Source organism: Bidens hawaiensis, unplaced genomic scaffold (assembly GCF_021521415.1).
Source record: "Bidens hawaiensis isolate Kalapana, Puna unplaced genomic scaffold, B.hawaiensis_p1.1 tig00017348_1, whole genome shotgun sequence".
In the NCBI taxonomy this organism is placed as follows: domain Eukaryota; kingdom Viridiplantae; phylum Streptophyta; class Magnoliopsida; order Asterales; family Asteraceae; genus Bidens; species Bidens hawaiensis.
This window is the reverse complement of record NW_027492625.1, coordinates 117,501-144,497: the sequence shown is the minus strand read 5'-3', so window position 1 is coordinate 144,497 and position 26,997 is coordinate 117,501. Positions and strand designations below refer to the sequence as shown.

Here is a 26,997-nt window from a genome sequence, read left to right as displayed (position 1 = left end):
CCTAACCTTTCATGAACCATAACACTCGCCCCTAGATGGGGTTGATATTTGAGTGGGTTAACCGTTTTTACTGATTTAACTATTAAACCGTTATTTTAATTTTTTATATTAAGCATGTTGGTTTGTTCTTAAACTTTAAAATAATGAAGTGAGCCTCTAGTTATACTATATGCATAACTAATGATCCAAAAACTTAATAATAATAACAATAATACCAAAGGTTAAGACGGTTTACGTTGCCCATGGCCCATTCCAAATTTCAAATTGTCAGTTGAAGTGTAATAAGTCATCAAATTATCGAAACCGAATAGTGAATTGTACCATATGAATCCCTAACATATATTTTTTTGTTTAGATGATTCAGTTTGTTTTAACTATTTATAAATGCCCCTAAATCCAAATATAACTATTAATGAATATTTCTACTATTTTAGATTTTGATACTTGCTAACCTTTCCGACTATGATATGATTTGAGCAAAATGCCGGAACCAAATTATGATATTCAAGCAAATGATAACACATATCATATAGGTGCCACACATGTGTCATTTGAGATGTGAGACAAAACCCACTCAATAGGTACTATGTTCGTGTGTGTCGGCCCCCCTAGGCCCTATATAGTATTTTGTCTCGGTAGTGGTGTTTATTATTCGATTTCAAACCAGAACTATGGTTCAAAACTATATGAAACCAACCCAAACTACATACTTGATTTTCGATCAAAGCTGAATTATGTATTACGTTTTCGAGTTTAGAAATATGATTTTGGTTCGAATTGGATAACAAATTACTGTCATGTAAGTTTGATCATTTAGCTCATACTAATTACCACTTTAATTTAGCTTAATTTCATTTTGAACTCAATTCAATAACAAATAATGTTATAATTACGCACAACAAAAAAAGAAATAAAATAAGGTTATCTAGTCGAGGACCCAACCGAATTAAAACACTGTTTTCGGTTCGCTCTTTAACTATCGGATTTCGATTTGGTTTTCACAAAAAAAAAAAAAAAGTTCAAAACCAAATAAACCAAATCTCAAAACTACAAATACCCATACCAATAACTACGAGGTCATATTTTTAAGTATTAAAAATGAGAGTTTAATGCTAAAACAAGTCCTCACATAAAATATTATTAGTTAATTACCCATACCTGTAACGTAAGACATGATCTGACGGAGAATGTTAAGAGGATATATACGAGAGGTGAAAATTGATATTTAAAACTCCAAAAAGTTGTATTAATATCTAACATATAACTATGCAAATTTAGTATTGGTTATTCCAAAGTTTTAAAGGATGAAATTTAATATCAACAATAAAGACAAACTGGAAATTGAGAAAACCAATTGCAAGTTGCATTTTGCAATTATCAACGAGTCATTTTCAAGATATTAATCAAACGACGAATCTATTTTGATTAAACAGTTATAATTTTATATTTGTTTTAATAGTTACTTAACAAGTAACAACAATATATTGAATTCACATATATTTAGAAAATTTTGATAAGAATAATTGAAAAACCAAGAAAACTATGCTGAAAACTCTCTTTATAAAAATGTTACGTTTAAAAGAATCTCTCTATATAATAAGCAAATGGATTTCAATAAAATTCTCATTTTGTTTTTTACCAAATTTCTTCAAATTGTCACATGACATTTCCAAAGTATTTTTTAATTATTTTAACTTTCTATATAATAAGCAAGTTTGGTCCACCAAATTCTCCTTTTATTTTTCACTAAATTTCTTCAAATTTTTACATGACATTTTCTAATTATTTTAATCAATTTCAAAATCAAACTTGTGATGCCTATTAAGTTTTTATCATTTTAATTCACATGTTCTAACCCTTGTAATCACCATATACATATTACATTGAAATTCATCAGTATTCAAGGTAACTATCAAACATTTGTAATCGGATTCACATAATCAATTGTTTCACAATCACGTCTTCAATCGGAGTCAATCAATTCACCTACACATATTCAATCGGATTTAATCGATTCATAGGTTCAATCGATCAATCTTCTTAATGCGATTCATTTAATCCAAATCATGTAATCTAATTCACGCAATTGATTTATATGTAATCCGTTGTCTTTCAATTGAAACTCTAATTCTATGATCATTTTATAACACAAATTATTTACATAGAGCTATATTACAAAAAAAAAGTATGTCATCAGTTATCGATAAGTATTATTTGATAAAAGACATATTTCTTTTAAAAATACACAATAAAATGTCAAAAAAAGCAACTTAATATAGTACAAGATTCAATGTTTAATAAATTAAAGAGTAAATGTCCTCGAATATGCAATGTTTGAATTACTTTTATTCTTAGTGGATTGTTTTCGAAGAATTATGGACTTTTATATTTTTTAAGGAGATGATTTGTGATAACAAAAAGAATAACCCCTATCAAATATCTTATCAGTCTGCACATCATAATATATCACCCTTATTATATAGTTAATTATAAGTAATTTTAAATGACCGGCGGCTTGGGTTCATGTTTAGTTTAAAATAAATTTGGTCAATGTAATTTTTAAGTAAAAATGAGTTTGGCTCAAACGAGCATGATCTGAACAATAACTTACATTTTTTTGCATCTAATATTATTTATATATTTAACTGTATATATATTTTTATGTGAATTCCTTGTCAAATAAAACAAAAGGGAAAAAGATAAAAACAATCACTTTATAAGTAAAATGTTTTTTTTTCTTTTTGGTTTTTCATTTTTAATATGCCAGCATGTTTATATTGTTTTGTAAAACATTCTCATATTAACACTTTCTTCACTACCAAGAATTTCATATGTAGACATTATGATTTCGTGTGTTACAAATTTACATATTTAATAATTATCAGTTACCATAAAGAAATTGGTTTGAAAATGGTAAAAAGATTATATTTGTGAATTGAAAAATAATGAAGTTCATTTTTCTTGCTCCATATATTTTTATGTAGAAATTGATTTTTTATTTAATTAATTTATTATTTTTTGGGGTTTGATGTTTGAAGTAGTTGAAACAGGACTTTGTGACTTAAAAAACAAAGAAATAAATTTAAGATCATTATCAAAGTTTAAATATGGTCGTTATGGATCTGCGTTTTCTTTAACCACAAGTGTCAGCCACAAATTACCAGCAACATATTGTAAATAAAATTCGCATCTGAAGGATAATTATAGAATTTTTTATTTGTTATTTTTGTAACATAAATTTGCAAATTAAAGGTTATACATGTGATGGTGAACATATCAAATATTTAGTTTCGAGTTAAGAATTTGAGTGCGAGTCAAAATTCTTTAGTTTTTTTTCCAATGGCAGTTTAGGGATTTGTGAAAGTTTGGTTCGTTTGAGTTAAAAGTTGCAGATTTTTGGTCCTATATTAGTAAGAAGATTTTTTGTTTCAGTTTTGCTAATATTTTAAACACTATATTTGTTTTTAGCATTATATTTGTAGTTTGTGCATTTTCAAGAATTTAGATTTTTTAAATAACCCGTGTGTCACACGGGTTCTAACCTAGTTGTTAATAAAATGGTAGCCGGGAAAGGGTCATCATGGATACTACCCATGCATCAGCCAATTCCTGCATTGCAACTTGCAATCTCATTTTTACCCTTAACTATCTACAAACCACAATATCACTGGAAACATCTGTCCACAAATACTTTTGTTTTTTTTAATTTGGTTGTTAGAATATAAAAAGGAAAATGGTGTGGGTTACAGGGGCGGATCTATATAGTCTTATACGGGTTCACGGGAACTCACTGAGTTTCGAAATTTATATATAATATAGGTATAATTTATGAGAGTGAATCCATATATATTTTGAGAGTGACCCCATATACAATCTGGAACTTTGGGCTGGTGGTAATACTCCTCCTTTAATCCCGCCAACCCTCCTGTCCACCCGGGTTCGACTCTCATCCTTAGCGCTTTACTTTTTTTTATTTTCAGTTTTTTCCTTTTTTTATCTAGCAAGTTAGGTTATTTATTTTTTTTACCCAGCAACGCTAACACACAACTTAACTTCCCCACCACAGCGCAGATCAAACCCTAACCCCCCCCCCCCCCACCGCCGCCGCCGCAGTCCACCGCCGGCCGCCGCTGGCCGTTCCTCTTTTCGCCACACCGTCCTCGACCTTCCTCTCCATCCCTAATCTCCATCTCTCCTTCACTCCGGTCTTTACAGTAAGGTAAGTTTTGATATTTTGCTTCAATTATTTTTTTTTGTTTATTAAAATTACAATTAGAAAGAATGATTATATTGAAGTTTTGCTTCAAATTTTCTGTTAATTTATCGTATTTATGTTATGTAATGAACCTTACGGCCTTACCCGACCCGAACCGTTGAACTGACCTAAACCTTCGAATCGACCTGAAATTTTTATGGCCGGTCATATAAAATTATAGCATTTAAACACGTGAACCCATTAAAAAAATCATGAATCCATCACAGGTAGGTTATGTGAAATGTTTATCACATGAGTTTGAAGTTATGCATGAATATAGGCGACGCTGGTGTTACCACTTAGGTTCAAAGCTTGCAATGTGGTGTGCCGTCCTCCCTATAGGTTATTTGAAACATATTTAATAAAACTCAGTGTAAATTAAACATACGTTCGTAAAAGCACATTTTGGTGGTAAAATGCTTTACTTTCCAATTAAATTTGGGTCACGACTTTTTAAAGGTTGTAGTATGTTATCCAACAAGTGAACCAACAACGTCACTGCTTATGCAATCATTATTAAATCTAAATAAATTATTAACCTTATTATCAGGTTAACATGTTAAATAATTTATAATTGATGGTTTGACACAAAATTGGCTTAAAAAATACATCAATCATAAGCTAAATACACTTAAAAATCGCTTTGTATTTTTGTCGACTCATTTAATGTTTATTTATGAATATAAATAATTCTCGATAATACAGTAACAATTTAAATTAGGGATGGGCAAATTCAGGACTAGTACCGGTACCGGTACCGAATCGGTACCAATGTTTTGAGTTTCAGTACCGGTAAGGTACGGGACCGGTATTTCCCGAAATTTCCCGAAATTTTACCTTAAATACCGGTCCCGTACCGGTACCAGTACCGAACCGAATATTTCGGTACCGGTACCGGTACCGAGAATCCGCGCTTTTCGAGACCGGGATTTTCGGGACCGGGACCGGTCGGTACCGGTACGGTCCCGATCTCATCCCTAATTTAAATAACCAATCTTCAGTATTTAACTCTTTTTAAGCTTCAGCTTAAAAGAACTTCTTAAGTGGTATGCTTAACTGTTTATGTTCCTTGTTTAATTTTCTCATTGGAAACCACTGAATTTGGTCGGAATCTCGTCAAAACCGCCGATTTTGGTCAGAATCTCGCCAGAATACGACTAAATCCGATTAATCGCAATTTTGGCCAGATTTGACCATTGACCGATTAATTGGCCGGCTAGCCCAAAATTAATCAGTGGGGTGGGGATTAGAAATAATCGAGGATTAATAGGCCCCTAGTCGGAATTTTAAAATACTGCATATAGCTTGAGATTAGAGAAACCAAATGAACAAAGATTAGAGAATGGATAGTCGAAAAGAATGACTTAAGTTGTTAAAAAAAATATTGACATATAGTTTAAAAGAGAAAACAAATTTCACTTCTCAAAACGAAAACGAATTGTTAGTGAGAGAGTTAAAGATCAAAGTATTATTTAACATTTAAATGGGTTAAGAGTGGGGAGTCTAAAATTATTGGTAAAATGGTGGTCAGGTGTGGTCAAGGTACAAAAATGACAATTCCTCTATGTGGATCAAAGTAATCACTAATATTCACACATGTACGCAAAGTTGGGCATGCATTTCGTTTTAAAAATCCATTGGAGGAACTTGGAAGAACATTAATAACTTGATTAATAACTTGGGGTTGGGGGAAATGGGGAAGATTTAAATCTCTCAGCTAAGCTAAAAGTTCAAGTGAGCGGGGCGATAAGACATAATTTTGGATTGATACATGGGTAGGTGACAAGTCTTTAAAAGATATGTTCCCTAAACTGTCCTGGAGGGAGCGGAAAAAATATATGAGTGTAAAGGAGAACTGTGTGAAGGAAGTAGTTGAAATTAAATGGATTTGGCGGTGGGTTAGGCCTGTTAGGCTATATCCATTCACAATCTTACAATCACAATCTCACATTATAAAATTAATTTCTCTCTCATCATTCTACATAATTTAACTCATCCCAATCTTTTACACAAATTCACAGCCCGTTCCAACTTAAAAAAAATATTTTTTTAACGAAGTCCGTTTTTAATAAAATTTATGTCGGAATGTTCATAATTTTTTTTAAAGAAATTTTGTGTATTTTAATAATTTTTTTAGTTCATATATTAAAAGTTAATTGAATAATTAAGTTATTGGGGTTAGTTTGGATTGCAATCTGGGTTTGTTCCACCAACCCAGATTGCTCTATTTTGTTTTTTAATTTTTTTTAACTTTAGGCCCATCAATGTCATTATGAGATTGCCAATAAGAGTAGTCTTAGAACTGCTGTAGCAAAAATTGTGGAAGGATGTGGAGGGAACAGAGGTAGAGTATATGGTGAAGAACCTAAGATGAGAAATGGATAATGTGAAATATCAAAAGTTAGAAGGTAACTTTTGAGTGAAGTGCGTTCCAATCAAAATTAGTTGTTTTGTGTGGAGACTTCTATTGGATTGGGTGGCTACAAAAGCACTTTTGGTAAGGGGTATAAATAATTAATGTGTTATGTGTGAAGCGGCGCCGGAATCAGCCTCACATTTGATGGTGCGGTGCAAGGTGGCGAGATGGATATGGGCTATAATTCTTGAATGGGTTAAGTTACTGGGGTATAATTTTTCCGAATCTGCGCGAGAAATAATAGAGTATCCAGCAAAGTTCAAGAGGAATAAGACGGAGTATGAGGTGATTCAAGCAATTGTTTTGGTTACATGTTGGGAAATTTGGTTAACAAAGAGTGATATGTTATTTAATAACAAGACGTTTTCGATGGTGAAGGTAATAAATGACATTAAGGTTATGTCATTCCTTCGGGTGTGTAATCGGAACAAGAAATTGGGTATTGACTGGGAGAAGTGGTGTCGTTTTCAATTTCGTTATTTTTCATTATAGTTTATTTGTATGGCCTAGGTAGTTAATGTTGGTCCTTTTTTTGTTTTTTTAGGTACTTGCGTCTTGTAAGTGATCATTTTTTGATTTTTTTAATAGAATTTGGCCTTTCAAATAAAAAAATTTTAAGCTAAAAGCTACTTATTCTCGAATTCATTGACTCATTGCGAATCAAGCAGTAGTAGTAATAATAATAATAGAAGGGTTGGTGAATTTATTAAAAAGAACAAAAAAGATAATATAAACAATTATCTTTGTTTTCATGTCGTATGGAATGGAATATTGCCACTTCATAAAAAATAACTAAGTTAATATAACATTTAGGGTCCACACTTAAAAAATGGTATTTAATTCATGTATATTAATTGCTGATGTGGATTGTTCACAACGAAATGAATGAAGATTACCTTAAAATGTATATAAATGTTGGTTCAAATCATGTGGGGGTGTGTAGGTGTGGTGACTGGTGAACATAAGAAATCTGAGATTTTTAAATTTGAACATATTTATGGATGTGTTCTTTTGCATTTTGAAGAATTTTGTTGTAATTGGTGTTTGTTGTAATCTTTGTGTACTTGTATGATGACTAATGGCTTACTACTAGTCTTTTTGTTAATAAAATTTGGTCGTTCAGAAAAAATAAAAACTCATTTTAAGTAAATTACATGGATGAGGATAGAGATTCTATTGTGATTTGTGAATGCTTATCCCAATTCAAAATATGAAAATGCGTTCTCTTTCTTTTCACTCACAAATGCATACGCTTAATATTAATCAAAGATTTTTCTACACTCTCACTTCACTCCCGTTCTCCTCCAAGTCGAACCCTCACCCATGTCATAAATGTAACTTAAATGATTGCATTTCGAATCAATTTGAATGACTATAAAATTTTATTTATTATATGATTATTGTATTTTGAACTGGAGCCTAAATTTGAGCTCATTTAATAAACGAGCATGAGCCTAATCTTTATACATCAAACTTGACTAGACTCCGTATATGAAACGAGCATGTTTTATGTAAATATAGTACTATGTATTGCTCACTCATAATTTACTCTCTAACTCTCTCATATTTTATGAAAAAAATGGATCAACTACCCAACAATTTGTCTTCTACGAAGGTGGTGCTATATTCGAAAACAACCTTAACTCATTTACCACCCGAAGATCATTCTATATTCGATCAAAGGAAGAACAGAATCCGTGATAAAATCGTGCCAATGACGAGTAGTCATTTTTTTAAGAGAAAATGTTGAATTTTTAAAAAATCTCAAGTAACCTTTGTATATTTTTATTTCTTTATTTCAAGTATCCTTTATTTTTACTCGCAATCGCTTAAAAGAATTATAAGCACGTCAACAATTTCCCACAAATCATGAAAAACGAAATATAATAAAAACCAAAAGTTTATATGCGACAGTCTGGATACTACATAGAAAGCATAACAAAAAGTCGACCATTTATAAAGAAATTAGATTTGTGATTTTCTTATTGGATGCATCTCTCCATTTTAATACACTGCCCAACTGGACCATTACCCACCAAAACAAGCAGAGCTGAGAAGAGCAAAATTCGGGTTGGATCGAGTTAAATACCCGACACAGGATGGACTTAAAACCAGACTTATAAATCAATCTAGATTTGTTCTCGGTTTTAGAGGGTGTTTGGCTAAGCTTTTGGAATTTGCTTATATGCTTAGAAAAGCATATAAGCAAATTCCAAAAGCTTAGCCAAACACCCTCTTAATTTTGAGGTGAATTCAGGTACGGTCGAGTTTGGGTAAAAATCATATCGTGAAGCACTTTATCCACCGTTCAAAAACAATGTGAAGTACTTTAATCAAAAGACTTCCCATATTCAATCTTGTTCGGACCGAAACTGACCCAACCCAAAAAGACCGAAATCGACCGACCCTACAACGGTCCGTTCTTCGATTAGATTTTCTAGGAATTCGGGTTCTGGTACTGCCCAATAATGACTTGTTTTGCCGAATTAGGCAGAATAAAATCAACTAATTCAAGATGAAACAAGATGGAAAAAGGAAAAAAATAATGTGACAAGTTTTATTTTCTTTTATGCAAACAACATTATAAAATGATACAAACCAAACCAAGAAAAAGATATGCAAAGTTTCATTTAACGATGTTTCTCTTGAAATGCAAGTCAATGCAGCCTTGTCAGCTCTTCTACTCTCTTCATAAGTTCTTCCACGGAAACATTCATACTCTTCGAAATTTCTTCCATTCTATTCCTTCCGAGATCAAGAAACGACTCGATTAAATCACCATCCAAGAAACTCCTCGACTCAGCCGTCTTCTTCTCGTTATAAAACGACCTCCACTGCTCGTGACTCAACCCGCCAACGCCTTTAATAACCTTCCTTAAACTAGTTTGAAGTTTCTCCATAAAAATATATTGGTCTTGAGGGAGAGAAGCAATGACACCGATAACACCGTTTACAGTTCCAAATATTATGGTTGGGATGTGGCCCACGTCGGAATCGGCTAACCGCATCACGAGTGAACCGTGTCGGAACCGGTTCACAAATTCACCTAGGTGGTATTCACCAACTACTTCTAATCGGCCCCGTTCTTCATCGGTTGCACCTTCACTGTTTTTACGGACCGTAAAAAGATTGAAATTGTTTTCAGCACCGAGGTAAATGTCGTCATTGAGAATCTCGACTGCTGACATCCAGTTGGCGTTGTAGTCACGTGCCCGTTCCTCTATAGCTCCTTCCTCATGCTGAGGTGGCAACAAAAGAAAGGGTTTAATAAGTGGTGGATGTAGCAATTTCAAACATTTCACTTGTAAATAAGTAGGGGTGGGTTATGTTAAATATTAAATGGGTCGAACTTAAAATTCAGCTAGAATGGGTCAAAGGCGACTTATGTTAAACTTAAATGGTTATTGTAAATAATAATGAGATTTTGTACCTACAAGTAGAAGTGTAAACAAGCCAAGCCCGTAAAGTACTCGAGATCGGCTCGCTAAATACTCGAATCGAGCTTAAACAAGCTCAAGCGTAAGATTAAGCTTGTTTAATAAATGAGCCAGAACCCCCACTTCACTTATCAAGCTCGAGCCGACTTGCGAGCCTAAACGAGCATGTTATGTTTCATATAATATAATATATACAATTATTACAATATATAAAATTATGAAAAAATTAACTAAATGCTATATATATATGTTACATATAAAACTACAATTAAAAATACACTATATGTGTGTATGTGTGTGTAGTTTACAATACATAAAAACTAATTAATAAATAATAACGCGCCGAGCTCGAGCTTAAACACAACTCAGGAGCCCAGCCATAGCTTTAGAAATACTTAAGTAGAGCTCGAAACGAGCAGAGCTTAAGCCCATGCAAACTCGGCTCGACTTGTTTACACCCCTACCTATATTTAACAAAATCAAGTGTCCGTTGGTCAATAAGACAACCATTTAAGTTAGTACTAAAGTTGACTTGTTCTGACCAGTTGCAGACCTGCCCTCCCTACCCATCTTGCAAAGATAGTAGAATAATATGAGTTGGGTACCTTATAAATCAAGAGTGAAATTGATTTCATCAAATCACCGACAACGATGAAATCCCCACGAGTTTGTACATAGAGAGCAAGTATGTGACCATGATGTCCACATTCAGACTGTAATTCACGTGTACCATCATCACGAAGCATCCACTTGTACAACTGGATTTTTTGATTTATAGCTGCAAGAAGTTTACCATTGAAGGCATTCAAAGAGTAAACCGCACCTTTAGTTTCTTTCTCAGCTACTAATAGTAGCTTCCCGTCTTCAACTATGAAAACCAAAATACGACCCTGCACGTGTTCATTATTAAAAAAATATAATATAATATGTGAAAACATGATGTTATGTATCTTATGAACAGATCCACTCAGGTTATATTTAATCTCTAATGGGTCAAACAAATAAAATGAAATTGAGTTAATATCCACTCAGGCTACGCAACAATTATATATATTTTATTAAAAAAGGGTCAAAAAGGTTTCGGGCTTCGGGTCCAACCTATTCCAAAAGTATCCATTTAAACAGCTACCCGACCCAATCATTTTGCCACTTTATTCAATGTTCAAAACAAAATTTTAAAAAAAAACTGTCACTTTATTCAATATCATGTTATAGCCTTTAAGTAAAAGATTAGTATTAACAAACAAATCAAAAACATAAGCAAACTATCATGTCACTGTACCTGTTTTAAGTCAATGAGCTGATCATGATCTAATTAAGATCAACTCGCTAATCGAGCGGAGCTTAAACGAAGTCAAGCCTAAAATAAGCTCGTTTAAAATGCGAGTATGAGTTTCACTTATCAAGGTCAAGCTGGCTTGTGAGCCTAAAAGTAACTATATACTTTTGTAACAGTTATTATTATATATAAAATTATGATAAAAATAACATATAAATTATGTTATATACTAATATTATAATTAAAATGTAAATAAAAATATAAATATATATAAATCAATCAATTAATAAATGATAAACGAACAAAGCTGAGCCCGAGCTGAGCTCAAGTGTGAGAAACCGCTCACGAGTCAAGCTCCAGCTCAATCTCTCGTAAGCTAAGCGTGCTGAGTTGAGCCTAGACGAGCTCCGCTCGGCTCATTTACACCCCTAGTTAACACTAAACTTTCAAAACCTAGATATTGATCAAAGCAAAATATATAAAAAATACATATAACTATAAATTCATATGAAACCACAAAAAGAAAGGTAAAAAGATATGTACAATGTTTCAACATATTAAGAGCTGCATACCTTTGTTGGTTCGTTCTCCTCTGGCATAACATAAGCAGTCCCGACACAGTAATACGCGTTGTTGTCATCTGAGAAAGAACAACTGAGTATGGAACAACCACACTCAAATTGGTCAAGTGAGTAAGTGGATATGAAGTCAAATGTTTGGTCATCTAGCAACCGAATAAAATGTGATTCAGATTCTTCTGTGCTTGATTGGTTGTACTTTAAACTGCATATTGCAAACGTACGAGACTTTTCTTGATGGCAGATACGCTTTGCATGTTCACCAAGAGGAATTGAACGGATGTGAAGCTTCTGAATATCATCAATTGTCCCAATTGTTAATTCACCTTCTTTAGCAATTGCAAGACTGCCACAAATAAAAATCCCATCACAAAAAGATTATAATCTCATAAAACATATTCTTAAAGATAATATATATCTTGTCTAATTCTATTTTTCAATTCATATTCAATTAGGGGTGTAAATGAGCCAAGCCGCTCGCGGCTCTCAAGATCGGCTAGCTAAAAGCTCAAATCGGGCGAGCTTAAACGAGCCTGAGCTTGAGCCTAAAAATGCTCATTTAATAAACGATCCCCCAGTTTCACTTATCGAGCTCAAGTAGGTTCATGAGCCCAAACAAGCTTTTTAATTATATCAACAAACATGAACAGAGGTCAAGTTCGTTCAATTGGGTTTGTTTATGTTCATTCGTTAATGTTTGTACGTTTGCGTTTGTTCATGCTCGTTTGTTTAGTTTGGTCATTGAAGGTTTTTTATATATATTTTTATTTTAGTTCATTATGTCAAGTATTTTCAGATAATTATGTCAAGTACTTAACCTTATACTAATTTTGGGTGATTATGACTAATGCTTGAGTTTAAGAATGTTGATCTTTATTTGAAGTTAATGTATGTCTGTCTGTATGTGTTCATTTATGAACTTAACAAATGAACACAAACAAAGTCATTTCCTTAACAAACAAACACGAACAAGAGGTTCGTTCGGTTATGTGTGCGTGAACCGCCTGTTTGTACAATAAATTCTTACATAAACAAGATCTTGTTCGGTTCGGTTTGTATACCGCCCTACATGCGCCTTGTATGCAGATGAATTTTTTATATACAAACTATGAGCATTTTTTTTCAATTTTCAACTATCATCCTTGCTATATTACTACATATGTAACACATTAAGTGGTTGGTGTAACACTAATTTTAATTATTTATGAAAAGTTAAGGATGGAGAAATACTACACCTGTCTGGAAAAGCAGCAGAATTGAAGGGGCACATGTAACTAACTTCTTTTAGGTTTACATTACTGTAGAGTAACTTTTTGTTACTGCTGTAAATAACCGTTGGCCTGTCGGAGGCTGCAAAAACATGTGTGGTATTCTTCGATGAAAACGTTCTAAGGGTTATCGGTTGGGTCCCAAGTGAAACTTTTTTTCTATCTGTTAACTTGCCAGTATCTGTGTCCAGTAAAAAGTTTAAAAGGTGACCGTCTCCAAGTGCACATAACAAGTACGGTATCTGAAAATAAACATTAAACATTTAAACTCTTTTTTTAATGCATATGAATAAAGAAGAATTACAATCATACCCCTTCAAAGGCACATAGAAGAACAGATCGAGGAATAATTTCACCACCTATGTGTTCCTCAGTAATAGGCTCTAGGGTCGGGAGTGAAAATATTTTTACACTAATATCCGTCCACATACCAACTGCAGCAAGGTTACTTTTACTTGGATTTTCACCAATCGGGTTTATGTCAAGGCATGAAATATCATGTTTCAGTTGAGCATGATTTTTTTCAAATAATTTTCCATCTTCAATTTCAAGGTAAACAAGATGACCACCTCTAGTGGCCAATAGAACCTGTCACAAAACTAATATTTTATATAACATAACAACAAAACAGGGAATTAAACAAATATTTAGATAAAATTTAATTACCTGAGAAGCATTAGCAGTGGCGACATTAATAGAAAAGCCTTTAGGTGCATGCCACTCGTGTCTTAATTCTCTTGATATTGAACTCACGAGTCTCACAGAGCTTGAAGTAACCTGAAACATGTTTTGATACAACCTTAATGTAACATAATATTTATACAAATATGCAAAATAATTAATTACAAAATCCTCATGCGTACCTGAACGAGTTGATTATGCACAGCATCATGACAGAATAATGTTTGTACTTCTGAACAAAAGCCCTCAATTTCAGTTTCCTCAAGCTCGTCTTCCATGTTCATTGCTAATATTCGAGTCTGGTTAATAAAGGTAACAACCAAAAATGTGTCATGCGCGTCTTCTGTGGCTGATCTTAGTGACCACATTCCTTTGATACCTTGTAGTTCCACAGAAGCCTTAAAAATGGAAATTATGGTATAAAGTAAATAATCACACTTGTAAAATCTTGTCAATGAAAACAAAAGGATTAACGCGTACCTGCTCGTTTATCCCAATTCCTTTTCTAACAATGCGAAGGGAACCGTCTTTATATGCTCCTGAACAAGTGACAACCTGCCCTTGACCTTGCCTCTCTAAGTCAACCACACAAAAGTCTACAATAGGACCCAAGTTGACATACTTTTCTAGCGCTTCAACATAAGAACCTTTTACATCAGGATGGAGATTTAACTTAATAAGCTGCAGTGGACAATGGAAGAGAAAGGCAAATTAATTGCATATATAGATGCAAATTGCATATTACTGTATCTAATAGATGATAATAAAGTGCATACCCAATAAAAGAAACAAGCGATCATGATTGCATACCTGAGAATCTCCATAGCTTGAGCCAACATATACAAACGCATTATCAAGATATGATATAGTTGATGCTACAGATGTTTCACCAAGAAGCTCTATTTTTAGTCCAGTAACCCTAGAAACAATATATAAAAAGTACCACTTAGAACATTTGTGACACACACATATATAAATACATTTTACAGAATTATAACTCACTTTTCTTTCTCGTGCACTATAACGAGCAAGTGAAGAAGCCCATTAAGATCACCAAGTAGATACCTGGAACCATCAGCATCCACCCTTCCATAGGATCTAGTAATAGACTACAATTTCATAACACCATGGTCATCAATCAAAAAAAGTTTTTACAAAATGTATTGTGGGACAACAAATGGAGAAAGTAGTGTATAAAGATAAATATGTAAGGAAAATCAAGCAATCATTGGCCAAATTAACTTGTAAATTCTTGAAAACATATTTATGGAAGCACTTGACTTACAGGTCTAATAGACTACAATATTATCAGCACCATGGTCATCAATCAAGAATTAAGTTTTTACAAAATGTGTTGTGGGACAACAAATGGAGAAACTAGCATATAAAAATATATATAAAGGATAATCAAGCAATCATTGGCCACACTAACTTGGTAGACTTTTGAAAGATATTAATGGAAGCACTAGACTTACAGGTCTAATTGGGATCGCTTTAAATGTAGAAGCACTACAATACACAATTGTCTCTTCCCCGATGATTAATACACCACCAAAAGGTGGTGGAACCGGAATCAGCAAATCAGCCCCGTTATCAAGATTGTTCTGAGACCATGGACCTTCAACAAAGTCTTTATCTTTCAAAGAAACCTCATAAGTTTTTACATGGCGAGCATCTTTATTATCCTGAAATCAAGCAACAAGATGTTTATCATTCTTGAAAATGACTATTAACTCCCACAAATTAAGGTACAACTTTAGAAACAAAATCCTTCTAAGAACCCAACCTGATAAAGAACAACAATTGTAGGCTTTGGACAACCATATAGAAACTTTATATCCAAAACTTGAAGTTCTTCTAGCCTGAAATACATATGAAAGAAAATAATTAGTTAATTACATCAGTATTACAATATTTCTATAACGAGTTAGAGAAAACTGAGCTATTTTCTTATAACATAGTGTAAAGAAACATATAGTGCCCGAAAATAACACATGCCTGATGTTAAATGCTTCTTTGAGTTGTCCTCTGTTATCAATTGGAATAACCTGAAGAATTAGAGCAATGTGAGCACTTCAATGGCAAAAGCAGAATGAGGAGTTGAATCAAAACTTGAAAACTAAATTGCCTCAAGAGAAATAAGCACCTTAAACAACCCATCATACAAATGGAGTCCAATGAGTCTGCAGTCTGGGTCAATTATGCCTATCTACAAAGATCAAACGTGTGTGAAAGAATATTAGATATTAAAATAAATGGAAATTGGCTCATTTTGGCTATTAAATAATGTATTGCTATTCAGAAACTTGAAAAGTACCTGGCCATTGTCAGTAGGTCTGCCTATGCGATCTGATACATCACCATTAGATCTATACACATCATAAACAAAAAAGAAATATTAATATGTTGTAGAAAAACATAGTTTAGCTTTATTATAGGACCAAACCTTGTAACAAGCTCATTCGCAGCTGCGTCCCATTGAAGAACACAAAACTTGTATCTTTCTGTTGCAATAAACAGAAGGTCTTGTGTTTCACCCTTCAATAAAGCAAAAAACATGCACAAACAACACAACATGAATGATGCAAAACTTATATCATAAGTTCTGTTTTTAAAAAATCTACAAAGTAACTGACTCACATGAGGACGGAAAAGTTCTAGAGTTGCAATTCTTCCATATATTGGCACATCCAACAAAGGCTGCATAAAAGCAAATTATTAATAGATATAGCATTAGATTAATCCACCAATTTGAAATGTTGAATCTTGTCATATGTTGAGATACGTGTTAAAAACATGAGTGATGTAGTAAAGTTAATCAACATGCATAATACAGCTTCATACATTCCAAAGAATTATGTAAAAAATACTAAAAAAGTATCTTACATCCTTTGCATACAACCATCGTCTCATCTCTGTTTTGTTAAAACAAAGAGAAGTCTACACTTCAGCCTTGCTATTCTTTACTCTCATTTTTGGTCAATTTAAATGCAGGATAACGATATTCTATGCTTCTGTTTTACCACTGATTAACAAACTTTTTGTTTACTAGTGCGTATAAAATACACATTTAACTATCTAATTTTTTTCAGATAAAATTTTTTCAGAGGAATTTTTAAAGTTTGTTCACTCAACAGTTTATAAGCTTAATGTGATGCAAGACCAAAGCCAAACCCCCTGCTTCTTGGTATAAGTTGCCAATTAGTTAAGTTTAGGACTTTAGGCAAGGATATCCAAAATTTCTGAATAAAAACTTCTCATACACGTAAAGTATAGTGGGAAGTTGTGCAGCTAGGCATACACAAATGAATCGCAGGACGAAAACACATACATAATGCCTAATGCATGCATACAAGGCAAATATTAACTATTTTAATGTGCAAAAATCATATGAGAGCAAACCAACCTGCAAGCCTTGAGGAGTAAGTAAATGAATCTCTATACGGGTACATTTCCTGAGAACAGATACAAATTGAATGAAAATGAGTCATAAGATAAAGTAATTCAAAAAATCATCTATACTAAAATGCTAAAATTCCAGGACATAGCTACCAGAAATAACTGGAACAAAAAATTGTAACAATTTTACAATAACTAGCATGTTTCACACAGTTACCAAACAAAACATCCTACTCTCATAGATAACAAACAACAAGGACACAGTTTGAATTCTTAGGTCACACACTCACACCTAGTATTAATCCTATGCAAAAATCCAGATATATATAAACCGTATCCTGACTTGATACATTTATAGGAACTAAAGACAGGTCTGTCAATTGGGCACCTATTTAAGAAACGATTAAACCTGTTAATCAAAAAAGTACACTACGTGATTTGTTTGGTCCTTTAAAATAACTGAAATTAGTAAGCTAGGCTCCATGATTTCTCTTTATTGGTACATGAAACTTAAAACTGTGTTATAGACATGAGATAAGTAGTTCGTATTCATGTTTGATACTTGTGTTAAGCGCGTTGTCTTTAACCTGTTTAACACAACAAGACCTGTTTTTCCAGCCCTAACTAAAGATGTGAGAGATTCTCAATAGAAATCAACAACAATTCTAATTTGTTATATTGGTTACTTTTTCACGAAAGCTCAAATTGATGCATCGAGTCCACAGCTAGCAACACTACGAATTGACATGGGGAAAACAAGAAAATAATCGAAAATACAAAGAGGAATAAATTCTTCACACCATATAAGAACTAAGAATATGCCAAATTATGTACACTTGTCAACATAAAGCTCCATATATTTCATAACATTCAAACATGCAGGATTCTTATATATTAACAAAAATTAACAGCAATTCTAATTTGTTATATCGATTAACTTTTCACGAAATAACCGTCAAATTACAAAAACAAGGATACTCCAAAAAACCATGTCCCAAGTCCCGACTTTATATATGTCATAGCAACTAAAGATGCGAGAGATTCTAATTTGTTATATCGGTTAGTTTTTCATGAAAGCTTAAAAAGTTATGCATCTAGTCCATGGCTAACTATCTTAGTAAACAATACCGGAAAAAACAAAATAAAAATAAAAATTACAAAGAGGAATAAATTATTCTTCACATCATGTAAGAACTAATAATATGCCTAATTTTGTACACTTGTCAACTAACATAAAGCTCCATAACAACGAAATAACAGCAATCCTAATTAGATAAATCAATTAATATCAAACGAATTAACCGTCAAAATACAGAAACCGATAGCTGAAATTGATGAATCTAATCCATATATTGAGTTAATAATAATCAGAAGCTCGAAAACAGTACGGATCGAGATCGAAAAAACGAAATGAAAGATGAATAAATTCTTCACACCTTATAAACAGTAATAATATGCCTAATTCAAATTCTGTACACTTGTCATCCATATATATATCATAACAAGTGAATATGCAGAATCCTAATTTGTTATATCGATTAATATCTAACTAATTAACCGTCAGATTACAACGCCGATAGCTTAAAATGATGCATATAATGAATAGATTGAGATAATAATAATCAGATGGTTACGCCATGATGAGATTGAGTTCGTGTGGAGCGGTGAAATTGCCGACGCATGAGTGAGTGACATTGGTAGGCTTGTGAGCTGTAACCACGTAATTATACGTACTCATTTGTAGTCTTTGAGATGAAATGAAACCCTAAAACCTGCTCTTTGTTTCTTCGTTGATTTCTGTTAGCCACCGCGGCGGGTAGGTGCTATTTATGTTGATGCTGAAACAAGGTCTACGACGACGTTTTGGTCATATTAATACGGATGCTGTAAACTGGTCATTTAGCTCGCGGCTCGGAACTCGAACACGTGCCTCGCTCGATGAAAGCTTGAATTAAAAAAGCTAAAAAAACTTGATTTGAAACGGCTTGAGCTGAGTTGGCTCATTTATGTAACCGAGCCAAAATCGTCCCAAGCTCGGCTCGGGTCATGGCTTAGCTCGTTGGCTCGATCTTAGGCTCACTAAACTTCAAAATCGAGCTTAAGCCTAACTGAGTTGCCTCATTTGATTTTGAGCTCGAGCTCGAAACCACCTTGGCAAGACTCGGGCTCGACTCGTGAACGGGATGAGGTTAATTTTATAAGAGGCACTCGGTGGCCGCTATCAAAAACCCGTGAATCTGTTTTAGGCATGTTCACCCTGGTTGTTTTAGAAGTTGGTTATATATTTAAATGTGATTGTTCATACACTAAATTAAGGGGGGCGGTAGGTTTCTTTGGACCAATGAATAAGAGTATGTTTGTCAATAAACTTTTAGAAGCTTTTAGCTTCAAACTATTTAGAAAAAAACTCATATTCAATAAAAGGATTTGTTTGGTTAGAGTAGCTTCAAGCTTTTATGCTGGTAAAAAAAGCTCCATATTTGAACGCTACTATTACTAGGAGAAAAAAAACTTGGTACTTGAACTTCTATCAACTTTTGTTAATATATATAATAGTTACAAATTTAATCCTTATTCAAAACTAACTACCCCCGACTTTTTTAGGGGCCGTAACGTTTTCACACGTTAATAACTTTTCAAACAAATTACATCATAAAAACAAGCATTTTATTCTCTTTAATTTGAGTATGATATTGTTATACTTCTTTAACTTTAAAAAATTAACTAACTACATGATTATCGGTTAGGATCGGTAACAAGTCGAGTCAGGTGAGCTCGAGTAATGTGTAAGACCAAATTAGGGTCAGAACGAGTCGATACAAAAAGGGTTAAATTAGTTTGGTTCGTGTCGTTGCGCTTTTGAGTCGAAAGAGGTCAGGTCAGAACACGTTTCAGATTAGAACAATGCCTGTTCAGAAAGGGATTCAGATCAAAATAGGTTGGTTTAAAAATTTATCTATTTGAAATTACTGTATATTTCAGCTTTATTTCTTGATTTTCGACATCAGTTACACGCTTACTGCCTTTCCATGAATTACATGTCTACATTCGGGTTATGTATGCACTGTCATCAGGTGAATCATTTACCGACACTAATTATGCAGTTGATGTTAGGTTGTGCGCCCATTTCGCCGCACCACGCGGTCACCCAGCTAGTTTTATTAAAAACTTATGCTACTCTGCCAAACACCTAAATATATTTAAAAAGTTACAGCTAACGGCTACCAGCTTCCAGCCTTCAGCTAACAACCACAAACTAGTTTTGTCAAACATACCCTAAGTCTTCGTTGATAAAGTGGTTCATATGGATTATAATCATCACCAAAGGTATACATATACTAGTAAACTTACTGAATATTGAAAATCAATATAACAACCCACTAGTATTCGCTTGATTGAAAGTGCACTTAATGATTTAAACTTTGGTTATGTTTATCAAATCTGATTTTCATTTTGGTTTTCTAACATTGTAATGTCTTAATCCATCGTTAAATAAATAAGTTAAAACTAAATACAAATAACACTAACTCAAAACGAAGACGATTACACAAATGTTATTAACATGACAATTTGTTTTTGAACAAGAAGTTTATATGGCACCAATGTTCTTGAGGCCTAAAACAACACCAACACCAATAATGTGACCTACGGTCCCACAAGCCAACGTATCAGCAAGTGTGAAGCCAGCAGGGTCGCCAGTTTGAAGCCCTGAGTCCCTCACCTCGAGCTTTAGCCCTGCGGTCGCCTTTCTGTTTGCTGACGGTGCCAACCCGAATCGGCCAGCAAACAACATCAAGGTGGTTGATGTCACCATTATCTATATATCCAAACAATTTTTTAATATGGTTAAGCATTTATTATGTTTTCGATATTGTTTATGTTAGCGTAAACACGAGTACAAGTGATTTACCAGATTTGTAGATGAACCGATGAAATCACAACGGACACCTAAAGCTCCCTTTCCCTTTCTTTTGGGTTTCATTGGTTGAACTGAAACCTGAAAAGTTCATAGAAAAAAAAAGAAACATAATCATTAATACTTTATAATATTCATCCACCTTTTATTAAATTATCGATCAATACAAAATGAAAAACAACCATAAAGTTGTGAACCAGAGCTTTTCAACTAGCGAGTCAGAATAACTTAGTTTAATTCATTTTATCTACCTTACCAACAACGATTTGGGGTCAAACTACAAGAAAATGATAGATGCGAGTCCGTTGTTGATGGACTATGTATGAATGGAACCTAAACTCGTCAATTGGCTAAATATGTTGATCTAAATATGTTATTGTATATAATTGACTAGAAAAAAGCCATATAAGTTGGTTGTGGCTCAATGGTAGAGCACTCACTTTACAAGTGTGAGGTAGGGAGATCAAACCTCACTACCACCAACTTATATGGGAGATATGAGGGATGACCCTGGCTTGCCAGGGTTCGAGTCCTGATCTCACCCGGTTTTACCGGCTCCTCGCTGTCGTGCCGTTTGGCGGGCGTGGGGGTCAGGTTTTATCCGGTGAATCCCTCAACAGGTGGATCGCTAGGGGCTCCGTCCGTCCGGACTAGTGGTTGGCACGGGCTACCTTTAGCCAATGGGGGCCACGTACGGGGTACCCGGCGTTACTTAGTTGGCCGTTCAAAAAAAAATATATTTATTTAGGGGGTGTTTGGCCTAGCTTTTTTAGTAAAGCTTATAGCTTTTTTAGCTTTTTCTATAAAATAAGCTTAACTTAGTGTTTGGTTTAGCTTTTTTAGCTTATGCTTATAAGCTTATATAAGCTAATTTTGATAAGCTTATTTGAAGATGGTTTTTTAGCTTATTTGCAGAAGTTTATTTGTTTAAGGGGGTAAATTACCATTTGAAGATGGATTAATAATATTAAAGCAACTTATTACTAAAACAAATTAAAGAACGGTGGATTTAACAACTTATTAAGACACATAATCAACTTGCATGATATAAGCTAATCCAAACACTAAGAAAGAGCTTATCAAATAAGAGAAAATAAGCTATAAGCTAATTTTATATATAAGCATAAGCTTGAAAATAAAAGCTAGGCCAAACACCCCCTTAATCAAATACAATGTTTAAACAAACTTGAATCAACTAACCATGTTTTGAACAGGTGAAAGTGATGATGAAGTGGCCTTTAAACCAGTGAACTGAGGAATAGAAGACATGACAGCAGTTGCCATTTGTGATCTTGAAAAACTTTGGTTTTGGAAAAATTAGTTTCTTGAAAGATGTTTAAAGCAGAAGCCACATAAAACAGTTGTGTTTGTGGCCATGGAAAGTTTGAGGTAGGATAAACCTTGATCCTTGTTGCTTACATGGCATTCTATGGTTGGACTTCTCCATATCCACTAGATTTTATTTATTTATTTATTACTCACTATTATTATTAGCACTATTATAATTACTTGTTATTTATTTACTTATTATTATTAGATGAATTGGCTTGAAATTTTGATAATACAAACTATGCATAATGCCATTAAAAATGACAATATAACCGTGACACTCTTAACTTTATTTTTGTTGTCAAGAGAATCTCATTCTAATAGAAAAGTATAGTTTGTTTAAACCAAGTTGAAAAGTGAAAGTTACTTGCCACTTTTAACTTGTTCATTGTCATCGTAAGACTCTTTGATTGTCATCCAACCGCCATGAAACTACCGTTAAAGCCTACCCAACAATTTAATGAGTTAGATAGGCGTCTAATGGACTACAAGGTTCCAAATTAAATTCCTTCCATTTGTATGAAAATATTTGTTCAAATATAAAACACGAAAACAGACCGAGGTGACACTTTCAGTTGTTAATATTAGAACTTTAGATGTTTTAAAGTTCAGTTATAACTTCAACGACGATGCACTTTTTAATTTTCAATAAGGCATTTACTTGTGTATATAGTTATTTTATATGCAAATCCTAGGCCGGGCGGTGAGGCCGATAAAGATGTATGAAATGATTGTTGATTATCAACTTACTCATCGTGAAGTGAAAAACATAAACCTTCCGCAATTAGTTAACTCATGATGTTCATATCAACGGCATACAGGGTTGATAAAGACAGAATATATGATTACTTGATTAGAGAAAAAAGTAATTCATAGCTAATTGAGTTGTTTAATACAAGTAAACTTTAATAACTAAATAACAGTTTCTTAGTTTTGTTAGTTACACTAAAAAAGTTTCAAAAGAGACATCTAAATGTTCATTAAAACAACTAGATGTCTTTATCATAACGTAAAACGTTTATAACACTAAAAAAATTTGCTAATTGCCAGAAACATTGTATTTTTGTTCTCTCATTTATGGATAAGTTAAACTTGAGGAAAGACACTATTTAATAGTGAAACTTTGTCATGGTGGCTCATGTTGTTTTGTATGGAGTTTTTTGTAATGTATATTAAGGTGTACAAATCAAGTTTAGTATTGTACAAATCATTGCAGTGGTAGCTAATAACAATATTGTAAGCAAAAGAAGCATGTGATATTGATAACATGTTATCTATTGATATAGTGATATGATGTTCACACTAAGAAAAATATAACGTTGAGTTTAAATTAAAAAAAATATCGTGTTGAGTTCAAATACTTACAATTGCGGTTAAAAAAATTTGGTGTATGAACATTCATTTAAGATGATGTTGACCACTTCACCATGTACCAAATTTGTGCTATATTTTACGTTAAGTACTAAAAAAGCATAAGTTAAAATAATAAATGAAGCAGTCCAACAATAAACATCTGAATTTTCATTAGCAAAAATAGATCTACTACCTAAACATAACTATATTTACATATCCTCATTAACAACTTCAACTATTTAGAAGAAATCAAACGACGACGTTAGTCCACCACGATGCTTCGACAAAGCCGTCTTTGTTTTTTTTCTCGGTGTCAATGGCGGGGTCGCTGATCGGATAAGCGCGAAATTCATCCCGTTAAAAAACGGGTGGGTCTTAACATCCGTGGCTCCACGTTTCGACCCGAACCGGCTTTGTGGGTCCTTATCCAACAATCTAGATATCATGTCGCGCGCTTGCTTTTCACGCGAAGATATAACAGAAACCGTTGGGAACCGTATAGGCGTTTTTACAATGTTACGCAACATGGCTTCGTTTGATACACCCGCAAACGGAGTGCGACCGTAGACCATTTCGTATAAGAAAATCCCGAGCGCCCACCAGTCGACGGCATTGCCGTGTGACCGACCCGAAGCGACTTCGGGCGCCACGTACTCGTGGGTGCCCACGAACGAACATGACCTGGCGGTGACAGGCTCGGCTACAAATAAATGTTGCGCGGTGGCGAAGGCCAGGATTTTCTTTGACCTAAAGAGTTGACTCGGAAGGCAAGAGTAATGATGTGGCGGCTGACGTGGAGTGACGGGTGGGTCCGGCGACGACGAAAGCGATGGGATTGAATCAGAGAATAACGAGAGGTCAAAATCAGTGAGCATGATGTGACCGTCTGATCTGACTAACACATTTTCAGGCTTTAGGTCTCTGTAGATTATTCCTAGCATGTGCAGATACTCTAAAGCTACTAATACCTCAGCAGCATAAAACCTGCATCACCATCAAAATCAACATCAGAATAAAAAACAAAGCAATATATACGGATGAATGATCAAATCATTTGCTCAATTTGCAGGTAAAAAGTCATATGGAATTATCATAGATTAATCTGAAGAGTTCGGGTAAACGCAAACGAATAGAAAGTTCGGCGAACTGTTCTTTTAATATTTGGCGGGGATGAACACGCACGTTCGGTTAATTAAAAATCGAAAGTTCGACTAGCTAAGTGAATGAACACGAACAAAGGCCATATTCGTTTAATTGTGTTTGTGACCTTTCGACAAGGTATCATTTATGGCCGTTTATGTTCGATAATATTTGTTTGTTTATATTTGTTCATTAAAAGATTTTATATTTTTAATGACGAGTGTAATTTTATCATATAGATTTAAACAAAATTATTAATTATAAGACAAAAAATACATGAATATAATAGATTAGTTTATATGAGAATTAACATGTTAAAAAAAATACTGATTCAAACTTGGTAAGCGGACCAAACTGTTGACATCGACTATTCTTGGTTAGCAAAATCATATAAAACATTTTTTTGTTCATTTGTGGTCATTATTTTGTGTTCACAAACAACTTCATTTTCTTAGGTGGTGTTTGGGATTCCTTATTTTCATCAAATTACAACTTATAAACTTTTTGAAAAGTTAATAAGATGTATAAGGTGTTTGGCAAACCATAAGGCCTTATGGATTTTAACTTATGGTGAAGACAAAATAGAAGGGTTTTGAAAAGTTAGGAATATGTAACTTATTAACTTAATGAGTTTGATTTACCTATTACACCCCTCTCACCCTTAAACCCCATCACACTTCTTTTAAAGAAGAGTGTCCCTTTTGGTCATTTTGGTTTTCCCAAACACATAACCTAATCCAAACATTTTTTTAAAAACCTCTTTTCAAAATTTCATAAGTTTATAAGTCATTTTAATCAAAAGTCCTTTTTCACTTAAATAAGCAATCCCAAACACACCCTTAATAAACAGACACGTGAACAGGAAATTTCTTGCAGCTATGTTCGTTAACCGTTTGTTTATCCGACAAAAACTTGACGGACAAAAAGAACTATACCCCATTCGGTTTGGTTCGTTTACGGACCTAGCTAGAGTCAAAAATTGTTCACATTTCTACATATTGCATTTGTAAATTATTATGAACAAATTTAACAAAAAACAACAAAAGTGAAGCAACTAAATACAAAAAAGAAAGTCTTCGTTCTAAAAATAGCTAATACCTTGCAGCGGAGATAGAAAACCGTTTGTGCGGCTGCTTATGCCGTAGCGAATGCAAATCACCACCGGAACAATACTCCATAACAACACACGAATAATGTGACACGTCAAACTGCGCATAAACCGATGGCAAAAAAGGATGATCAAGCATATTTAATATCTTATTCTCCGTCACCGCTCTATCCGTCTTCTTCTTTAAAGCCAACACCTCTCTGTCCACCACCTTCATTGCATAATAACACTTTTCTTCCATGTCCTCATTCCATAACCTGCACAGGTACACTTTTCCAATATCACCGCTTCCAATCTGCCGCACAAGACAAAAGTCTCTAAAACTTAAGCCATTACTCCTGTTGTTCAACGTCATCGTCTTAATCGCCTGCCAGTGGATGAGCATAAAACCGAATTAACAAAAAAATAATAATAAAAACTGAACCGAAACATTGGTTAATTGTTGGTTAACCAATTTTTAATAATCGAAAATAACCAAATTGAACTGATTAGCCAATACTTTTATTCGTAAAAGTCATCTACTTCTAATGAGATTATATTCCAATACTTTTAAATAGACTAGTCAGATGCCCGCACGATGTAGCGGGACACGACACTTAAAAGGTTGTTAGCGAGCCAAGCCTAGCTCGAGTCGAACATTATACTGAGTCGACTCAGCTTACCTCGAAATTAAAAATAAAATCTTAAACTCAAGTTTGCCTTGATATTTTGATATTTATATATTTTGAGTACTTTTAATTATATTTTTGTAAAATATATCAAAAGATAATAATATTTACATAAACATAAGGGTCAAGTTGTAGTAATCCTTAAAATAATAAAATTTGAGTAAAGTCGA

At 33.6% G+C, this 26,997-nt stretch overlaps 2 protein-coding genes and 1 pseudogene across 3 annotated transcripts; all 3 read right to left on the bottom strand.

Moving 5' to 3' along the window:
- Positions 1-9,226: 9,226 nt before the first annotated feature.
- LOC143553660 (DNA damage-binding protein 1-like) lies at positions 9,227-19,152 on the bottom strand. Its single transcript, XM_077043604.1, has 19 exons — positions 18,948-19,152; positions 17,321-17,369; positions 16,555-16,614; positions 16,361-16,452; positions 16,232-16,283; positions 16,061-16,123; positions 15,913-15,962; positions 15,701-15,776; positions 15,390-15,599; positions 14,917-15,023; positions 14,725-14,833; positions 14,395-14,595; positions 14,097-14,312; positions 13,900-14,010; positions 13,546-13,821; positions 13,201-13,475; positions 11,960-12,311; positions 10,714-10,998; positions 9,227-9,910 (listed from the first exon to the last, which is right to left on the bottom strand). The coding sequence occupies exons 1-19, from the start codon at positions 19,049-19,051 to the stop codon at positions 9,329-9,331; spliced, it is 3,270 nt and encodes a 1,089-aa protein (XP_076899719.1). The 5' UTR covers positions 19,052-19,152; the 3' UTR covers positions 9,227-9,328.
- A 1,662-nt stretch (positions 19,153-20,814) lies between these two features.
- On the bottom strand, positions 20,815-22,619 carry LOC143553642 (photosystem I reaction center subunit psaK, chloroplastic-like). 2 transcript variants are annotated; one of them, XM_077043591.1, is made up of 3 exons: positions 22,430-22,619; positions 21,224-21,310; positions 20,815-21,130 (listed from the first exon to the last, which is right to left on the bottom strand). In XM_077043591.1, exons 1-3 carry the CDS (start codon positions 22,511-22,513, stop codon positions 20,903-20,905), a joined length of 399 nt encoding a protein of 132 aa, XP_076899706.1. In that variant the 5' UTR covers positions 22,514-22,619; the 3' UTR covers positions 20,815-20,902. The 2 variants fall into 2 exon arrangements, with proteins under 2 accessions (XP_076899706.1, XP_076899707.1); XM_077043592.1 differs by having other exon boundaries at positions 21,224-21,303; positions 22,426-22,565.
- Positions 22,620-24,150: 1,531 nt separating this feature from the next.
- On the bottom strand, positions 24,151-26,514 carry LOC143553650 (protein kinase PINOID pseudogene; annotated as a pseudogene).
- Between the last annotated feature and the right edge of the window lie 483 nt (positions 26,515-26,997).